Here is a 19,376-nt window from a genome sequence, read left to right on the forward strand (position 1 = left end):
TTAATGCGGCTCATGCTGGGTTTCTTTTCTTGAGCATCTAGCAGGACAAAGTAGAACCAAATTAGGCACTGTTGGGGGGAGCTGGAACTGTTAGCGCTCAGGAGCATAAATGGCCTGCCCCCACAGAGTCCCCCCCCCTTTTTAAAAAAAGCTTTAATGTACTGACTCAGCACATCTGATCCCTGCAAGCCAAATAGCACTTGTGTACAATGCATGCTGTCCTCTTGCAATTGGAATGGCAGACTGGGAGAATGGCAGGTACATGGATCATTAGAGCTGGTCCAAGCCACATAAGTAAAGGACCAGTACACTTACTGTGTAACATGCTCCCAAAACCCCCAAAGGGTATCATTGCCTTGAATGAACATTTCCTCCCTGTGTTTACTTGACAAGTGCACCAGCCAGATGGGACAGAACCATATGGCCATTTCTCCCCACTCCCTCTCTCCCAGCAACAACTGAAACCCGCACATATTTATTTAGAATACCTCTGTTGCAATCCCTCCTACAAACACATACACACTAGCAACATTGAATTCAGGCTGGGGGAACTGCCAGCCATTCCCAGGTACAACGTGCACAACAACAACAACTTGTTGGTTTCTGGTGTAAAGTATTGCACTAAAGGGCTTAGGAAAATATTCTGCTGCAATTCCCAATCAGGAAAGGATAAATTATCTCGAAGAAAAAGACTCTTGCTGCACACGAATGGGATTTTATTTCAGAAACAGATATTGGGCACTTGAAATCTTTACATAGTCCACACATAGTCTAGACCTCTTGCACATTTTTGGGTCCCTGAGAAACGCTTCTTGAGAAACTGGTTTCATTCCAAAATGAAAGGTCATGGCAGATTTGAGTCTGCATTACCCTGCAGTGTGTCCACTGGAAAAGAGATGTAGATGACCCTGGCCAATGACATGGTGGGTATCCCAAGATCACAACCACCACATCCTCTATCATTCACGGGGGTGGAGGCATGTGCAGGGAGGAAAAGGCATGGATTACCTAATCCAGGGGAGGGTTTTCAAACATGTTTCAAGTAACCACACTTACCTTTGTGAAGTAGCATCTAGAACAGATTGAAAACAGCATGCTGAGGACAAGCCTGAAGGATTCTGCATTGAGAAAAAGTACATTTTTGCACTACAAACAGGTTAATGCATATGCAGCCTCTGTGTGTTTTTGCCATACGTCCATATTTTCCCGGACATTTCAGCGATTTCCAATGCTCAGAGCAGACCTAGTTAATGGACATAACTAATTGAGATGCATTAATTTCACTGGAAGAGTAGACCTTATTTAGATACAACCCACAGTCCTTTTTTCTATATTAAAAGGCTGTTTTATTTAATCTTTCTCATAGGAAAGATGGACATATTATAGATGTCATTTTCCTCTAATAATTTCCTAATAATGCTGTTTTGCTTACCTGTTATACTGCCAGAGCAAAATGGACAGTTTTCCATTATTTTTCTCTTTCCTCCCTTTTTTTCCTGAACAGCTTCATGAAATCCAGAATCTTTAGATGTATTATTTCGCTCATTGGCCTTCCATTTGGTGGGTCACATAACCCACTGCTAGCTTCTATCTTGACCTAAGGAGGATGTCAACAGCAATACCACCACATTCTTTCTTAAACATGGGTTAAGAAGATAAGAGGGTGAGAGAGAAGTAGAATAAATTAAATGTGGGCTGCATGTTGAATGTTAATTCATTATCTGGCACTTATCAACACTTAATCTCATCTTCTAAATTTTGCCATGACCTCCATTCTGGAGAGATCCTTCAGGAGCTCTTCAAGTTGTATTTAGGGTTTATTATCTTGGATACTGTGGTGTCATCTGCAAATTTGGCTATCTCATTAATTACCCATCTTCCATGGCTGCTACCAGTTCCACAAATAGTAATATGGGGGAAAATCATATTTGGAAGCATGAATCTCACAGCAGCTCCTGAAGAACAGTGAAAGGTTAATTAACAGAATACCTGCAAAAACTCAGGCTTCTCGTATTTGTCCTAATTGTGCTTGCTAGTGTGCTCAGACCACAATATTACTGGGTTCTGTACTGGATGTGGCCAAGTCTCTAATGTGTTTTAGTGGATTTAGAATTTTGTGCCTCTTGTGTTTTGTGAATTCTGTGTTTCAGCAGCAAGAGACTCTGTGGATCAATTTAGCTCACTCTCATGTGACCAAGAAAGCATATCCTTAAATTAGCTTCTCCAACTTGGTGCCCTACAGGCATTCTGGCCTCAAATTCCCTTGTCCCAGTCAACATGGCCAATGGTCAGGGATGATGGGAGTTGTAGATCAGAAACATCCGGAGGGCACCACATTGATGAAGCTAAAACATACACAATACATGCCTGCTCAAGCCCTTACTAAAAATCTCCACACCTCTTCTGAAGATCTCCTAACATGAAAAAGTAGCATCTCCAGGCAACTTATATTAATACTGAATTGCCTCTACCCTAATTTTAAAGTTAAATACATTTTTCTTAAGCTTAAATAAATTATTACTGCATTTTGCACATTGGATGAATTGAACAACCATCTCCCTTTTTGAGATCTTTTAAATGTTTGAAAGCGGTCAACATGCTGCTAATGTTTCTTTATAAAGTGCCACACCATATTTATAATGCTGTATTTAAAAAAAAAAAAAAAGTATTGTTATGATATTTCTGCTTCCTCAGTTTTTTCTCTGGCCAAAACATCCCAGAATCAAACTCTTGCTCACTATATTCCATCTAGACTGGGTTTCATCTTGCAATTATGCAAACGTTCTTATTTATCTATAGTACAGTAGTGGGTCATCTAGGATCTTCTCAGCACTGAAAGTGCGATTAGCACTATTATATCCTAAATCCTGGAAACAGTATTTTCTTTCAACACAAATTATGCCACTATACTGGTTCACAGTCACTTTGTTGTCTATTAGAACCCCCAAATCTTGCTGTGCCAATTGTCACCTGACATACTATGTGCATTTGGTCCAGTGGGTCAGAAACGGGGGAGCAGCTTCCCCTTTGTGCAATATGTGCAATGTGACTTGGAAAAGGAGTGGTCAAGAGCAAAGCCCATGCAGAAAGAGAGGATCCTGCCATAAGCAAAGCATCCAGAGAGGCAGAGAATGTATGAGAGCTTCTGGCCATATTAGTTCTACACTCTCCTGTCTGGTTTCAGAAGGGTGTCTTCAAATTCCAGTGTGAAATATGTCCCAGTGTGAAATATGTCCCACAAAGATTCTGTGACTCTGCTTGCCATCTACTTCCAAATGACTAATAGATATATGAAGGGAATTTCCTGCAACACTTATTCCTGCAAAACATGGTTAGATGTGTTTTTCCACCCTTATATTAGAAAAAAAATGTGTTACTACTCTGCACGTGTTTTTTACAAGTCAGTTGCACATATATAACATAGTAATCATACCCACCAGATAGATAGGATGGCTCCTAAATCCCCTTGTACTGGTTACAACAGGGAAATAAATATGGCAACACAGCAATACTCTGGTGTCAGCAGGAGGCTTCTGCCAATGTAACCCTGACGTTGGCAGGATGACGTCAAAGCAAAAGGAACCTGAGTGGAACTGGGGGCATGGTGGGCAGGAACGGGCCTAGCGGAAGTGCTATGCTATGTGCTATGCTATGTGTGGGAGCCAGTGTGGTGTAGTGGTTAAGAGCGGTAGACTCGTAATCTGGTGAACCGGGTTCGCTCTCCGCTCCTCCACATGCAGCTGCTGGGTGACCTTGGGCTAGTCACACTTCTCTGAAGTCTCTCAGTCCCACTCACCTCACAGAGTGTTTGTTGTGGGGGAGGAAGGGAAAGGAGATTGTTAGCCGCTTTGAGACTCCTTAGGGTAGTGATAAAGAGGGATATCAAATCCAAAGTCTTCTTCTTCTTCTTACTTGGGATTCTCACTGCCTTTAATAATGGCATATTGCTATGTCTGCAAGTGTGACGTAATAAGTTAAAGCACTCCCACTAAAACCAGACTGGGAGCCGAAGGCAAATGCCTCCCATTTAACTCTGCAGCCAACCGGGACACACCGATTTCATATCTCAATATATGTTGGATGCGACTCCAACCCCCACATTTAGAGAAACAGGAGAGTGCAAGTGGAAACTTTGGTCCTGCTCATTTTTCACAAAGGCCAGGCTTTGGTCAAGCAGAGAGAGGTATGGGATGCAAATGTGGCTTAGTAAATGGAATACGGTTTTTGTATTCAGAACTGCAGACAAGAATAGGTCTCTGAGTCTGTTTTTCTTGGAATGCAGCCCGTGTGAGAATTGTTGGCAATGATATGGTGGACCAGGCTGCTAAGAATGCACTCAAACATAAGGGCACCGACATTGTGTTGCCATTGTCCTCCCTGGAATTAAAATGGGTTTAGTAGAAGCTTGTGAGTGAACAGCATAGATACTTTGAACCAGGCTTCATGGGTAGGAGGGTCTCTTCATTTTTGTCCAGCTCTAGATTTTCAAAATTTAAAGCTGCAGGGAATGGATGAAACAAGCAAGTCTGTTTTGGATTTTGATAGAACGCTGCTCTTCAGGGTAATTTGTTCAAAGTTGGAAGGACTGGAACTGACCTTTATGAAGCTCATGGGATGAAGGAAACAAATTGATCAAATAGGATGGGTTTGTCAGAGATATTGGACTGGATTCAGCTGAGCCCTGATAGTGGAAACCAGTGCAAGGACTCCCACTAGTGCAACAGGGTTTTCTGTCCCATCTCCTCCCCCTGTGTGCCCCCCAACTTGGCTGGGAGGGGGTGGTCCCAGAGCAGTGCATGAAGGAAGAGGAGGGGAGCTTGTTCCTTCCAGCAAGTTGAGATGCTTGTGCTGCCGAAACAATCTCATGAGTGCTATGTTAAATTCCTCCAAGAGGAATGAAAGGGAAGCCCTTTGCAAACTTAATGTATTGGATGTTATAAATTTGTCTTGAGGGAGTGACTTTCAGGACAGAAATCTCCAGGGACTCAATGTTGGCAATTTTATGGAAGTTCTTGCAAATTATTAAGCTTTGCAAATGATTATAACTGACTAGTAAAAATGTCGTAGCCCATTAAGTGATAGTAATAGGACCTTACAAGACCATTCAGATCCAAGAGAGAAAGAGGAAGAAGGAAGAGCAGAAGGAGAAGGGAGAATGGCTGATGTGTGGTTGTTGGTCAACCGAAGGAAGAGCTGAAAGCGGAAGTCGGGAAGTTTAAGAATTGGCTTTGAGAGGCTTCAGAAATCAAAAGCTGACATCACTGGGCTACAGCTGAGGTTTGTGGAGAGAAACTTGTGGCTCAAGAGGCAGCCCTTGGGAGAGTTCTACAGACAGCTGTCAGTAGGATCCTAAGTACTTGGGGCAACAGCAGTTGCTGGACCAGCGAAAGTCCTGACAAAAACCTGATGGACTCCAGAGGGCATGGATCTGCTTCTTTCCTCAGCTGTTTGTATCTTCCTTCCCCTGAGATTCCCTTGATGACAGGCCCCATGATGCTTTTTCCTAAGGGGCGGGGATTTTCATCAGAATTGTGGGAGAGGAAGTTCAAAATTTTCTTCTCCCTACAATGCCCCTTGTGCTGTTCAGCTGACTGTGCTGCTCATCTGAGGGTGAAGAGGCTGAATTTCAAAAAAAACAGAACAAACAAAAAACTCTTTATCTGGAACCCCACAATGCAACCCAACTGCTTGACTGATCAGTGGGATGGTATGTTGTGGGACATGTAAGATAAGGCAGTGGGCTAGGAGAAGTCTGGGAAGCATAGATGGTACACTTCTGAAACATAAATACCCCAAAGGGGGCATGTTTTTGTTTTTTTGTTTTTTGTTTTTAAAAAACTACATACTGAGCAGATAACCTCACATTGCCAAGAGAATGTACAAAATTCAGTGTGTGTGTGTGTCCCTAAGTTCTGCTAGTTATTATACCTTATTAGCCAAAAAATGTAAAAAAAATCAACTGAGATACGCAGGGTTCCAAAAGCCTGTTGGAGATTATGCATAACGGCCAGAGAATTTACAAGATTATGCTGATATATGCACAGCCCTGCAAGCTTGTTGAAGAGTATGTAAAATTGCCAGATAATGTACAAAATTCAGTCACTATATGCACATTCCCCAAGGCTAGTTGGAGATTGTGCACATTGACTTGGAAATGTGCAGAATTGCCATTTCCTGGAAGGATTAAGTGAATGTTATCCATGAAGGGGTTGGTGGAGGCATTTTCCATGGACACTAGGTGTGACTGTTGCTGTTGCTATACTGGCATTTTTTGCTTCTGCTGTTGTACTGTTGACTCTCCTGTTTGAGCACAAAGTTGTGACTAAGCCCCCATCTGCACTATACATTAAAGCAGTACCATACCACTTTAAATAGTCATAGCTTCCCCCCATGAATTCTGGGAACTGTAGTCTGTTAATGGTGCTTAGTTGTTAGGTGATCCCTATTCACCTCACAGAGCTATAATTCCCATAGTCTCCTGGGAAGAAGGGCTGTTAAACCAGTTTTGAAATTGCAACTCTTTGAGGGGAAAAGGGATCTCCTAACAACTCTAGGCACTCCTAACAAACTACCATTTCCAGGATTCTTTGGGGAAAGCAATGACTGTTTTGAAGTGATATGATACTAAGTGAAATGTATAGTGCAGATGGAACATACATTACATTAGTGTGATTCCAGTTTAGCAGCTGCCTGGTGTGAAGACCATAGAATCACTGGCTATGACTATTTCTTCTAGATTCCTCCTTATAGTGCCAGAGTTTGGGCCTCTAATACAAAGAAGCCTGTTCTATTTCTCCCCTCCCCCAAAGATTTACCCTATCAGATAATTGGCTGAAGACCCTAAAATGAAAGCATCACAATTCAGTAAAGATATTGGAAATTATAGGCCCAGTATCTCATTCTATCCTTTTGTGAAATGGGGCTAATGATTCTTCTGTAGCTCAGCTGTGTATCATAATGTTTAATTAACTTATGCTTATAAATTCCTTTGGCACTTTCCAATAAAAGGTGTTAAACATAAGGTGTTATTATCTTCAAAACATTGGTGTTTATTCCTTGCTCACAGTTGGATTTGAAACTCAGAAACTGAAAATGTAAAATCCCAGCAATTATAGGAGTTCCACATTAATAACTCTATCCATTAGGAATATGATTAGCATGAACTATGAGATAGATGGACAGACAGAGGAAGGAATATTCTGTATTTCATTTAACACACGCTTTTGGCTAGCCACTGCTCTTATGTATTAATTAATGCTCTGAAGAGGAGAAAAGGCCAGGAAAGCAGGTGAAACAAGCTGGCAGGTGTAGAAATAAGATTAGACAATGAGGTAGGGCTCACTCCCCATCTTGAGCATGCCTCATTCAGAATTCCCATCACCCTTACTGATGTTTTCTACACGTGAAAATAACTTGGGTGACGCAAGAACTAGAGTGGGCACAAGGAAATAAAATAGGAAATGGAGCCTTTCAACACGAGCAGGCGGGTGACCAACAAAGCAGCAATTCTGCTCCACCAAAGGGAAGCTTTTGCTATTCAGTGCTAAAATCATAGTCTTTCTTAGCAAAATAAGGCTGTCCCATTGCTTAGGGTCCTGGCATCTAATGAGGTGTGTGGCATACAAAGCATGGGACTATGGATGTCAGTTTCCCAGCCTTTGGGAGGGAGGAAAGCATGTCCTTATATCTATCATAATAAACCACATCAATACTATAAGATTAACGCTAAAGAAAAATGCAGTTGCGTGGTTCCCCCTCCCCCCTTCTTTTTTTAGTTCTGAGCCTTTAGGGGACACTACAGGCACATTATTAATTTTTCCTTCACATGCCTTTGGAGCATTAAAAGGCTGAATTAGAGAAGATAAAATAATAATAACAATAATTCACGTTCCCGTGATTTAACATTGAGTCGTGATTTTAAGGTTAAGGAATCTCTGCATCATGCGACTTTTGGGGGGAAACGTTGTCAACTGCATGGAGCCAGCAAGGCTCAGAGTTAAAAAATGATTGCTGTTTCCCCTCTGATTGAATCAATCTTGTAAGAAAGCTTGATATGCCATCTACTAGTCACCTCCCATTTCCTAAAGGGCAACATTCTGGCCCAATGCCAGCAACTGCTTCTATAGATACAGAACCTTACAGGAAAAATTAACACTGGAGAATCAGCCACCCACTCTTTGTGTGAGCTTGAACTATGAAGGGGCATTCAACCAGTTAGTCTGGGTGGCTGAAGGCCAATGTGACACAGCAGATGTGTGTAATTGTGTCATTCTGGAGTTTTTTTATATATATAAAAAGACAATAAAAGTAAAATGTAGAAGGGTAAGACAATGATCAGATGAATGGAGGAGACGGGGGAGTGGCTTAACCATTTCCTTTCTGGGGAATTGCCCCAGCTGATTTTCCACCCTCAGGAGAAAAGATACACATGGGTAGAAAGCAAGGGGGTGGGGAATACTGAGAAGAAAAATGGCTAGATGGTAAAGCATAAAACACACTCTTTCAGTTCCCTCACTTAAATTCCCAGCACCCCAGAACTGAAGAAGTGATCATGAGACTGCCGAACATGTCAGCCACATGTCATTTAGTCAGGCCTTAACTAACCATCTGCATATCACAATAAGCTTAGGAGTTGAACTTGTGTTCTCTTTGCTTTGATTCTACATACTAAATATAGATGAGTGAAAAGTGATTTTCAGGACATGTATCCACCTACTCTTATTTGTTTACTCATGAGGGTGTGTACTCCTGTAGGTGTGGGGCATTTGCTCCTGGATAATATTTGCAGAGGGGGGAAAATGTAAAGTGGCTTGAATTGCCTTTGTTTGCATGAAGATACCCAGATCTTAGGGGCAGAAATCCATGCCAGAACCCGACAGGTGAGGAAATCAAATGTTAAGAGTCTGGGAAGCTGGCATGGAACAGTGGGAGCAGAGGGGAATGATGGCAGTGGGAATGTTGCAAGAGCTCTAAATCAGAAGAGAAGCAGGAAATGTTTGAAGTGTGTGTAGGCACCAGGAGTTTCAAGTGTCTCTGATGTACCAACAGCTTCCATTTGTGACATGACACTTTCTTTTAATTTATTACATTTGTAACCCATCACCTTTGAGCAGCTCAGATCAGAGTACGTGACAAAAGCTCCAGTGATGCCCAGAAAGCTTTGTGGCAGAGTTGAGGTATCTAACCAGGCATCCCAGACCAAAGTCTAAAAGTTTATGCTTTACACAACAGATGTTCTTCACGAAAAGCTATTACTACACTATTTTTTTTAAAAAATAAAATAAATAAAACCATTGAAAAAACATGCATCATTAACAGTGCACTAAGCAGCGTGATCTAAAGCAGGCACCGTCTTCTCAAAATAATGATAGTCAAGAGACGATTCCTCCAAGTGGTGGACTGATGAGGAGGAAACCTGGAGTGTGCTACAACTGATCTGTGGGGAAGGAGGTCCCTGAGATTGGGAGAACACAAGAGGTGCCCTGCAGTTCAGCACACTCTGAAGTACATTTTCAAACACCCTCGCTGCTCTATGGTGCCAATGAGCAAAACACAGTGGGACTGAACCAGCTCACCCCTCCCTCATCTTACATGCTTGGCATACTTGTCCTCTTAATTTATTCCTGACCCCCAAACCCCAGACAGCCTGACCTTCTCTTTTTTGTTATTCTTTCTGGTAAAACCCTTTTTATGAGTAGGGCAGCACTTCAAGCAGATGGAGAGTTAACTTATTTTCATTGCTGGGGGTGGGAGAGGGAGAGAATAACAGCTTGCAAGGAGAAGGGGTCGCTTAGTGTTGCCTTTTCCTGAAATTAATGTTGTTTGGTTAGGTCTATTTTTACAACTGATTGCAGTGTTGCTTTATGGCTAGAGGAGAAAAGTTTCCTATCTCCTACTCTTCTTCTCCCCACCACACCACCCTCTCCCTCCGCCTCCCGCTAGTGGAGTCCTACATTCTTGCTTCCCAACATCAAAAAAAGAGAGAGGAGAAAAGCGCAAAACACAAGAGTTATTTGTTAGCAAAGGAGCTGCTATCAAGAGCTGCTTCTTTGTGTTTGGGGCTGGTGCGGTGATTGGCTTCCAGCTTTGGGGGAAAATTGCTTCAACTTAATCATATTCACATGACAAACCCTAAATAAAGGAGGGGGAAGAGGTAATGCAAAAAAAAAAAAAAAAGAGGACCTCGGAGAAGTCGAAGAGCGGCAGCTTGTCCTCAGGCAGAGACAGAAAGAGAGAGAGAGAGAGAAGGAAGGAGAGAGAGAAGCTGTCAGACTTAGGGGAGGGCGCAGCTTTTCTCAGACGAGCCGTTTTAACCCCACTCGAGACGTCGGTCCAGTAAGGAGGCAAAAGGCTGCCGATCGCTTGCAACAAAGGCTCGGGACTTCCCTCCTGGCGTCACTCCGGAGCTGAGGCGTGTTAGATCCTCTGCAGGAAACAGGTTTTCCTTTCTCGTGCTCCGCTGCGTTGCTTCATCCGCCGCCGCCGCCGCCGCCGCCGCCGCCGCTCTTTCCTTTCCTGGCGATTGCCAAGCCCCGTTTCGCCGAGGAGCCTCATGCTCTGTTCAGAGCAGCAGCCCAGGAGGCAGGATGGTTTCTTCGCCGGGTCGGCGAGGCGCTAGCCAGGTGCTGCCGCGGGGCGATCCCCTTCTCCCAGCCTCTCCCCTCGTGCTCTTGCTGCTGCTGCTGCTCCCGCTGCTCCCGGTGCCCGGGCTGGAAGTGCAGCACAAGTTCGTCTCGCTCACGGCCACCAACAACTTCGCTCTGGATGCGTCGGGAGGCAAGGTGTACCTGGCGGCCGTCAACCGGCTCTACCAGCTGTCGGGCCCCAACCTGAGCCTGGAGGTGGAGGAGCAGGTGGGACCCAAGGAGGACAACCCGCTTTGCCACGCTCCGCAGCTGCCCCAGGCGTCGTGCGAGCACGCCCGGAAGCCCACCGACAACTACAACAAGCTGCTGCAGCCCGACCCGGAGCAAGGCATCCTGGTGGTGTGCGGCTCCGTCTACCAGGGCTTCTGCCAGCTGCGCAGCATGGACAACATCTCCGTCGTGGCCGTCGCTTTCCCGCCCGGGGCAGGTGGAGGCGGCGGCGGCGGGGACCAGGTCACGGTGTTCCCCAGCATGCTCAACGTGGCGGCCAACCACGCCAACGCGTCGACCGTGGGCTTGGTGCTCAAGCAGGCCGGGCAGGACACGCGCCTGCTGGTGGCCGCCACTTACACGGGCTTGGGCAGCCCCTTCTTCCCGCGCAACGCCAGCCTGGAGGACCACCGCTTCGAGAACACGCCCGAGATCGCCATCCGCGCTCTGGACGCCCGCGGGGACCTGGCGCGCCTCTTCACCTTCGACATCAACCCCTCCGACGACAACATCTTCAAGATCAAGCAGGGCGCCAAGGAGCGCCACAAGCTCAGCTTCGTGCGCGCCTTCCTGCACCGCGGAGCCCGGCCGCCGCCGCCGCCGCCGTCGCCTTCTCGCCCCGGCGAGGAAAAGGGCGCCCCCAGCGGCCGGAGCCCCTACGCCGGGCCTGGGGCCTCCCTTCTCCCCGGCGGCGCCCCTGCCCGGAGCGGCCTCCCGCTCTCGCCTCCGGCGGGCGCCCCGCTCGGCCGCTACGCCTACTTGGCCCTCAACAGCGAGGCGAATGCGCGGGAAAAGGAGAGCCACTCGCACAGCCTGCTGGCGCGCATCTGCCTGGGCGACCCGGCCGAGGCGACGACTCTGAACGGCAGCAGCGGCGGCGGCGGCGGCGGCGCGGAGACCAAGAAGCTGACCGAGTCCTACATCCAGATGGGGCTGCAGTGCAGCAGCAGCGGCGCCTGGCGCGGAGGTGGGGCGGCGTCGGGGGCGGCCGGCGGCGGCGGCGGCGACCTCTTCAACCGGCTGGTGTCGGTCTTCCCCGCCAGCGCCGCCCTGCAGGTGGGCTCGGGAAGCGCTTCGCCGCCCCGGCCGGAGGAGCTGCTCTTCGGGGTCTTCGAGAAGGCCTCGTCCTCCTCCTCCTCCTCCTCCTCCGGGACGGGGTTTGGGGGCCGGCAAGCGCCCCAGCCCTCGGCGCTGTGTGTTTTCCGCTTCGCCGAGATTGAGGAGGCCATCCGGGTGGCCAGGAACTCTTGCTTCGTGGCTCCCGACGCCGGGCTGGTCACGGTGCTGGACAGCGTGGTGCAAGGCACCGGGCCCGCCTGCGAGAAGAGGAAAATCCAGGTAAGGGAGAAGACGGGCGACCCAGAAGGCCTGCCTATCAGTGTCCACAGTTAGGCAAAGTTTGGCCTGCTTTTAGTGCCAGGGCTCTCACTACCATGTATTTTGGGGGACCACCTTGTTTTTGTAGTTTTAGGTGGTTTAAAACTTGTTTTTCAAGGTGCTTGTTAATTGTAATGTTGTGTTTTAACTTGCAACCAGCCCTGGGAACTTGGGGAGAAGGGTGGGTAATAAATTGTAGCATGATAATGCCAACAGTGATAAAGAGAGTGCAGCTGAGCATGTCCAGAAAGCTGAACAAGGACAGCCACCCTCCATAGGGATTAGGAGGAAGATTTTGTGGGATGCACCTGGTAAAGCAGTTCCAATGTTAGAAGCAGAGGGCTGCGTCATTCAGGTGTGTTTTCAGGCAGGGCTGGGCTGGTGATGACTTAGCTGGGAACCCCTCTGTAAGTAGCTGCAGCACAGAGTTATATTGGAGAGTGTCCCTTTTGACTGGGCAAAAGGAAAGGTCAACCAAAACCATCAAGGTCAAGGAGCTCTGTGTCCCCATTGAGCAAAGGTTAAGTGGGGGCAGTGTTTTTCAGTTTACCTACTTTGTGGCCGAAGGATTGGATAGGGGCATGATAGAAGTTTATAGAATTGTGCATGGCATGTGGAAAAAGTGGGTGGAGAGACATTTTACTCCTCCCTTGGAAGTCCAGAACTTGGGGTCACTAGATGAAATGGATTGCAAATAGCTTCAGGACAGGCAAAAGAAATGGCAGGTTGCTTACCTGTAACAAACATTCTTTGAACAGTCTGCTGTGTTTCGGGCACACAGTGCATAATTAATGTCTGGGATATGCTGCCATGCAATTAGATCCTGGCTCAGTTGACTTCAGAAGACACTTTTTGGATGTTTACTTTAACAGTTCAATCTTCAGTTTATCCAGGCATGGGAATCTGAACTGTGAGTGCTGTAAAAACCATAGATGGGGAACTTTTGTCTTTCCTGATGATGTTGGACTTCAACTCCCATTATATCTATTAAAAGGGAATAGGCAAATTCATGGAAGATGATTATATCCTATTGCTGTCAGCAATCAGTTGCTGGTGAAGAAGTAGCAGGGAATGGCTGCTGTTTTCAGGCCCTGCTAGAAAGCATCTGTTTGGCTACTGTTGGAAGCAGAGTAATAGATTTAGGTGATCTAGCAAGGTGGTCCTTAAGAGGTCTATTTGCATCATGTGTATCTCTGAAGAAAGACTCATTGTGATAGTAATCCTGTTTCCTGGGCATTTTACTATTCGAGAGCAAAGTACAGATTTTCCATTGGGAAAACAATGTGGGTGATGGAGAAAAGAGAAATCTCTCTGATGAAGCAATCTGCTGAGGCAATTTTGGAATCAAGGTACATTGTTTTGGTAGAATATGGTGCTGTGTTTCCCTTGGTTAGATGTCCTTCTCTTATGTTGTCATCTCTCCACAATGCTGATTGTGCAGATTTTGCACAGGGAAAGCTCCTTAAACAGTCAGTGTAAGCCTTGGATATAGTTCTTTGTACAGAGCTAACTTCTAAAAAATTAAACATTTATATCATGTGCAAAGCAATATGAAAGTTAAAAAGACATACTAGCCTGCCATCGTAACCCTACTTACCTGCAAGCAAGCCCCATTGAATTCAATAGGACTTACTTCTGAGATGACATGCTTAAGATTGCACTGTAAATCTGTAGTGTAGCTTAAAAAGCAATTTCTAATCGGTTCTTCAAGGCTTCCTTTGTTTTGCCCTGTTTTGTATTGCAAACAGTGGACTTTCATGTATCTGCTGACAGTATCCTTCACATGAATAGACTAAATCAATACATTGGGTCCAAATATCACTGAGCTTTGACAGATTGGTTTAGAACCCAGCATCTCTAATTTTTGTAGGTTTGATTCTGCATCCCAAACAAATTGCAAATCTGTTTCTGTGTGCAGTGTCTTCTTTCTTCTATTTACTATCATTATTTACGCTTGCACCCCTCCTTTCACCTAAGGAACGAAGGCAGCACACATGGTTCTCCAGCTTTCTTCTTGCAACAACCCTGTGAGGTAGGTTAGGGTGTGATACAAATATAAGAAGAGCCTGCTGGATCAGGCCAGTGACCCATCTAGTCCAGCATCCTGTTCTCACAGTGGCAAAACAGATGCATTGTAGGAAACCCACAAGCAGGAACCAAGCACAAGAGCTCTGACCCATCATGAGGTTTCCAGCAATTAGCATTCAGAAGCATTGCTACCTCCAGCCATTGAGAAAGAGCCTAGCCACCATGGTTTTGCAAGACCGGGGTCTTAAACACTTACACTGGTTTTTTATAATAGTACATTCAAAGCTTAGATTGTTCTCAACATTGGTTTTTGTGTGTCTGTTAGAATGCATGTATAAAAGGGACCTGAATTCATAATCTATACCTCTAACTTGCAATTTAGCCATGTAAAGTTCTATTCATTGGCATTTCCTCCTCAATGGTTGCAGCTGGGCAGAGTATTGGGTGTGGGGGGCCTTAGGCTCCTTTACTCCCTTTCCAAATCCTGTGGATAAAAGTGTGTAATTAATTAGGGGATTCCACATTAATTTGAATACAGAATCTCAGTGATCAACCCTGCAACAGTTGTTGTTGTTGTTGGCATCTGTCTCGTGAGCCAATGGAGTGCACCTTCGGGGGCGAAGTCCAACCACTGCGTTAGCAGCACCAAAGTGACTTCCCTCGAGCGCAAGCCTGGGCAGTGCGTATGGGGGTCCTGGGCTGCCCAGACGACAACACCCACCCACCCCTCTGCCTCGCTGATGTGGTCCAAAGGAAAGCAGAGCAATATGTTTGGCACCAGCTTGACTGCAGGAGTTGCCAGAAGGAGGTGTACAAGGCACCATTCAACTGTCTTAGAGACTTCACTCTGGATTTGTGTAGGGTTTACTCCTCAGCCTTTTCTTCTCCCAAAAGCATCCTGCAAGGCAGCGAAGGTTTTGGATCAGAGTTTTCCTTCTCCTAGATGGGCTACCTTCCTGGGTTGACGAGCCGCACCTGCCCCTCACTTCCCTCTACAGCAGAAACTGCTTCCTTGCCTGTTGGACACACTGTTGGTCTCATCCGCTCAATCTGCCAGAGCCTGTCTTTGCATACAGGCAATGTCCCTAACTCAATGAGGGTTTGAGACCCATTGGCTACCCTTAACTGGTTTAGCCAGCCAGTCAAAGCCATTTCCAGGGTATGGCCACTCTGACAGCTTCTAGGAGCCACACGTGAGTGCTGAGTACAGGGTGGGGACTAAAGGTGGACTAAGTAACCCAGAAGGAGCATGCCTACCAGAGGCATTACCCACCCCCTAATACCACATACATAACCAGCAACAGTGAACCTGGTGGAAAGTACAGTTTCTTCCCACAGTCAGATTTACTGGTTTATTCAGCACTTCCTGCAGTAAAAGGGGAAGGAGCAGAGATGAGAGTGTACATGTTAAGATCCATATCCAAAAGTGATGCTGTGAGTGGGAAAGGGGGGGGGGAAATGTTCCCTGAAGTTTTGGGTTGTTTTTTGCTGAAAACATTTGGGTTTTTTCATACCCATGATAACTATTAAATCCATTGTCAGTTCTCCTAATGCATCGTGTGGGTCCTTAAGGCAACTTTACATATTACAGATTTAGAGTGTGTATCGTCTTTTACCCCCAAAATGTTTGAAGTTAAATGCATGTGTCTACTTTAACTCAAGCTATGGAGAGCGACAATGACTTTGGGTCTCCTGGTTAAGTTTCTTTGTGTACACTTGGTGAAATAAAAAGCATATGGTCACTTTATATGTGGGCCTTCTCAGTAGTGGCACCCGCCCTGTGGAACGCCCTCCCACCAGATGTCAAAGAGAAAAACAACTACCAGACTTTTAGAAGACATCTGAAGGCAGCCCTGTTTAGGGAAGCTTTTAATGTTTAATAGGCTATTGTATTTTAATATTTTGTTGGAAGCTGCCCAGAGTGGCTGGGGAAACCCAGCCAGAGGGGTGGGGTATAAATAATAAATTAGTAGTAGTAGTAGTGGTGGTAGTAGTAGAGTAGTAGTAGTATTGGTACGGTGGTGCCTCGCAAGACGAAATTAATTCGTTCCGCAAGTTTTTTCTTCTTGCGAGTTTTTCGTCTTGCAAAGCACGGTTTCCCATAGGAATGCATTGAAAATCAATCAATGTGTTCCTATGGAGACCGTCCGGGGACAGAGGGGAAGCGCCGCGCACCTACCCCTCTGTCCCTGGACCTGTTTAAAGCAAGGGGTGGTGGGGAGAAGATTGCTTCTCCCCGTTGCCTGCCCCGCAATCTCCGGGGACAGAGGGGAAGGCGCGTGCCTTCCCCTCTGTCCCCGGAGATGGCGGGGCTGGCAACGGGGAGAAGCGATCTTCTCCCCGTTGCCGCCCCTCGCTTCAAAAGAGGTCCGGGGACAGCGGGGAAGACGCGTTGCGCTTTCCCGCTATCCCCGGAGCTTGCGGGGCAAGCTTCATTTTGCGAAGCAAGCCCATAGGGAGATGCGTCTTGCGAAGTGGCTAAGAAAACGAAAAACTCCTTCGTCTAGCGAGTTTTTCGTCTTCCGAGGCGTTCGTCTTGCGGGGCACCACTGTATATTATAAGTACTTGCTAAATGTGTGCTTCATACCTGCAACATAGCGAGTATCTTTTAGGGGAAAATATGGGTGAAGCATGGTGATCATCTTTCCCCCCACATAGCTTATATTCATGCAGTATCATATATCATCCCTAGGTACATTGTGAAAGTCAGTTGGGTTCTTTTGCAGTTTACAACGAAGCCAAATGTGCAGTGGTTTTGTGCACACAAATGCATAAAGAATTTAACCCCCCCCCACACACACACTTTTTTTAAATCAAGAAGTGCCTTTCTTCCCAAGTTCTCTGTCCTAAGTGAACCACTGGTGACTCATAGTTTTGCTTCCCCCCACCCCCACTCTCTGCTCACCCACTTTTGGGTTTTTTCTCTTAAGAATGTGTGTTCCATTTCAGTTGTTCTCTTCCCACATATTCCTGCAGTGGGGCAGCTCTTGTATGTGTAAAGTTCAGAGAGAAGGGACACAGGCTGCCTTGTTTTACAGCTTTCAGGGTGAAAGTTTGCTATTGTCAAAATTTGTTACCAACTGGACATAAATGTTAGTGTCGGCTGAATGTCAGTGCCTGTTTTTCCTTTTTTGAAAAGTTACCATGGCTGCCTTGTTTTCTCTTCCTCTGGGAAAGATGCACAACACATTTCTTCCCGGGGATCATGAAACATCTGTTTGATTTCACAGAGAAGCTGGACCATGAAAGTTTGGTCTTCTCTCTCTGTCTGCCTTCCACTGGCGGTGTCAGAAAGGAGTTTTTCTGTTAACCAAATGCATTTGGCATGGCAGCTTCAATGTTTTGCTAAAGTTTGTGGCCTCACTGCAGTTAATTCATAGATATGCTTCAGTAATCATCAAGTACAGGTTTTAAGCTGCTACAGCCAAGACATTTGGTAATTGGATGGTGTTTCAGTTAATTCCTTAAGGGTGAATACAGTAAATATTGCACCGTTATGTAATCACATGTCCCACTGTAACTAATTTTTTAAAGCTGAGATTCTGCTTTTTACAGTGGCTGAACTGTCGACTGCTTTTAGAATCAGATATTCAATTCTTTGTAGGGTGAAGCTCTTTGTTGGGTAAAGCCCATATTTGGATTTTAAGAGGGGCCTAAAAAGAGGGCAGTGGTTAACTGAACATTTTGTTTGTTTTCCTGGGGCTTTTGACTTCTTTGGTGCATACCGGCCACATCTTAAATTAATCATCTTTAATTATATATTAAAAATGATTAATTTAAGGACATTGTTCTTCTTTTTAAATTAGTTTAGACTTGTAGGGTATATTGCTGATATAATAATAGGGTAGATAAATATAAGCATTCAGACATTGATATTACAGGATTGGGAATAAAGGGAAAGAGAAAGAAAGAAAATCATGCTTCTGAAGTAAAAAGCAAAATGAAGCCATCCAGCACAATCAGTATGCCCAAAACTGACTTGCTTTGGGATTGTTTCATTTCTTTCTTTGCTTAAAACAACAATAAATATGTGCCCAGACAACTGGGTACCTTTGTACATATACAACAGTAACTTTTTTAGTATGAAAATTGGGCTGGGGAGGTTCTTTTAAAAATTCAAAGGTACCTTGAAGTCTGCAATACAAAAATGCAAACACAAAGCAACTTGAGGTTGTTGTTTTTTGTGAACCTGGGTGAACAGATGAAAATGCATATATTCAGCATTATTTAAACTAATGGGGAAAACACTTCAATAGAAGCATAACAAGGAAATGGCAGGGCTGAGGGCTGAAGAACTTTTCAGAATATATTAGTGAACATTTATATGGGACACATCCCATAGATAGAAATTTAAGGGGTATTCCTTTTAATCTAGAGTAGGAATAACTGGCGTGAACTGGGACTTCATCTCCCATCATATGTGACCATTGGCCATACCGGCTGGGGCTGAAGGGAGCTGGAAGCCAAGAACATCTGGAGGGCATCACATTGGCTACCCCATGCTCTACAGACATATTCCAAGTTAGTGGCTCTAGAACATGGGTCTTGTCACCAGCACTTCGTTATACAATGGACTTGTTCACATGGCATGGCTTACTAGAAGCATGTGAAAGTGAGGGTCCTGGAGAGGAATTCACAGCTGCATTGCTTCTCCTTGGTCTTTTTTTTTTTAATTTCCATGCTGCACTTAGCTAAGTCAAAGTTTGGCTGAGTGTGTCATCTGAACTCATGCTCATGGTTTCACTTTCCCCTTGCTAACCATGAGCTTGTAACCAAGTTTTAAAATAGCTGGGATAGCTCAGTCGGTAGAGCATGAGACTCTTAATCTCAGGGCTGTGGTTTTGAGCCCCACGCTGGGCAAAAGATTCCTGCATTGCAGGGGGCTGGACTGGATGACCCTTATGGTCGCTTCAAACCCTATGATTCTATGATTCAGTACTAAAACATACACCCAAGTTAGAATGACTGGGTGAAGAAAAAGTTTTAGCCTGGGCAACAGGCAAACCTCTGTTGAGAGGGCATTCCACGGTCAGAGCCCAAACCCTTTAACACTTCTCTGGTCCTAGACTAAGACTATCAAGTATGTCACCCAGTTGCTGAAGTGCAGCTTGTTT

The 19,376-nt window shown here is 45.5% G+C and overlaps 1 protein-coding gene across 1 annotated transcript in view; it reads left to right on the forward strand.

Moving 5' to 3' along the window:
* Nucleotides 1-6,943: 6,943 nt before the first annotated feature.
* The window catches only part of PLXND1 (plexin D1), a 167,711-nt gene continuing 155,278 nt past the window's right edge, over nucleotides 6,944-19,376 (forward strand). Inside the window, exon 1 of the mRNA XM_079964483.1 lies at nucleotides 6,944-12,194. Within this exon, the coding sequence (XP_079820609.1) occupies nucleotides 10,587-12,194 (1,608 nt within the window). The 5' untranslated portion in view covers nucleotides 6,944-10,586. The remainder of the gene's footprint in view (nucleotides 12,195-19,376) is intronic.

The sequence above is a fragment of the Podarcis cretensis genome (genome assembly GCF_951804945.1).
Source record: "Podarcis cretensis genome assembly, chromosome: 2".
Classification (NCBI taxonomy): Eukaryota; Metazoa; Chordata; class Lepidosauria; order Squamata; family Lacertidae; genus Podarcis; species Podarcis cretensis.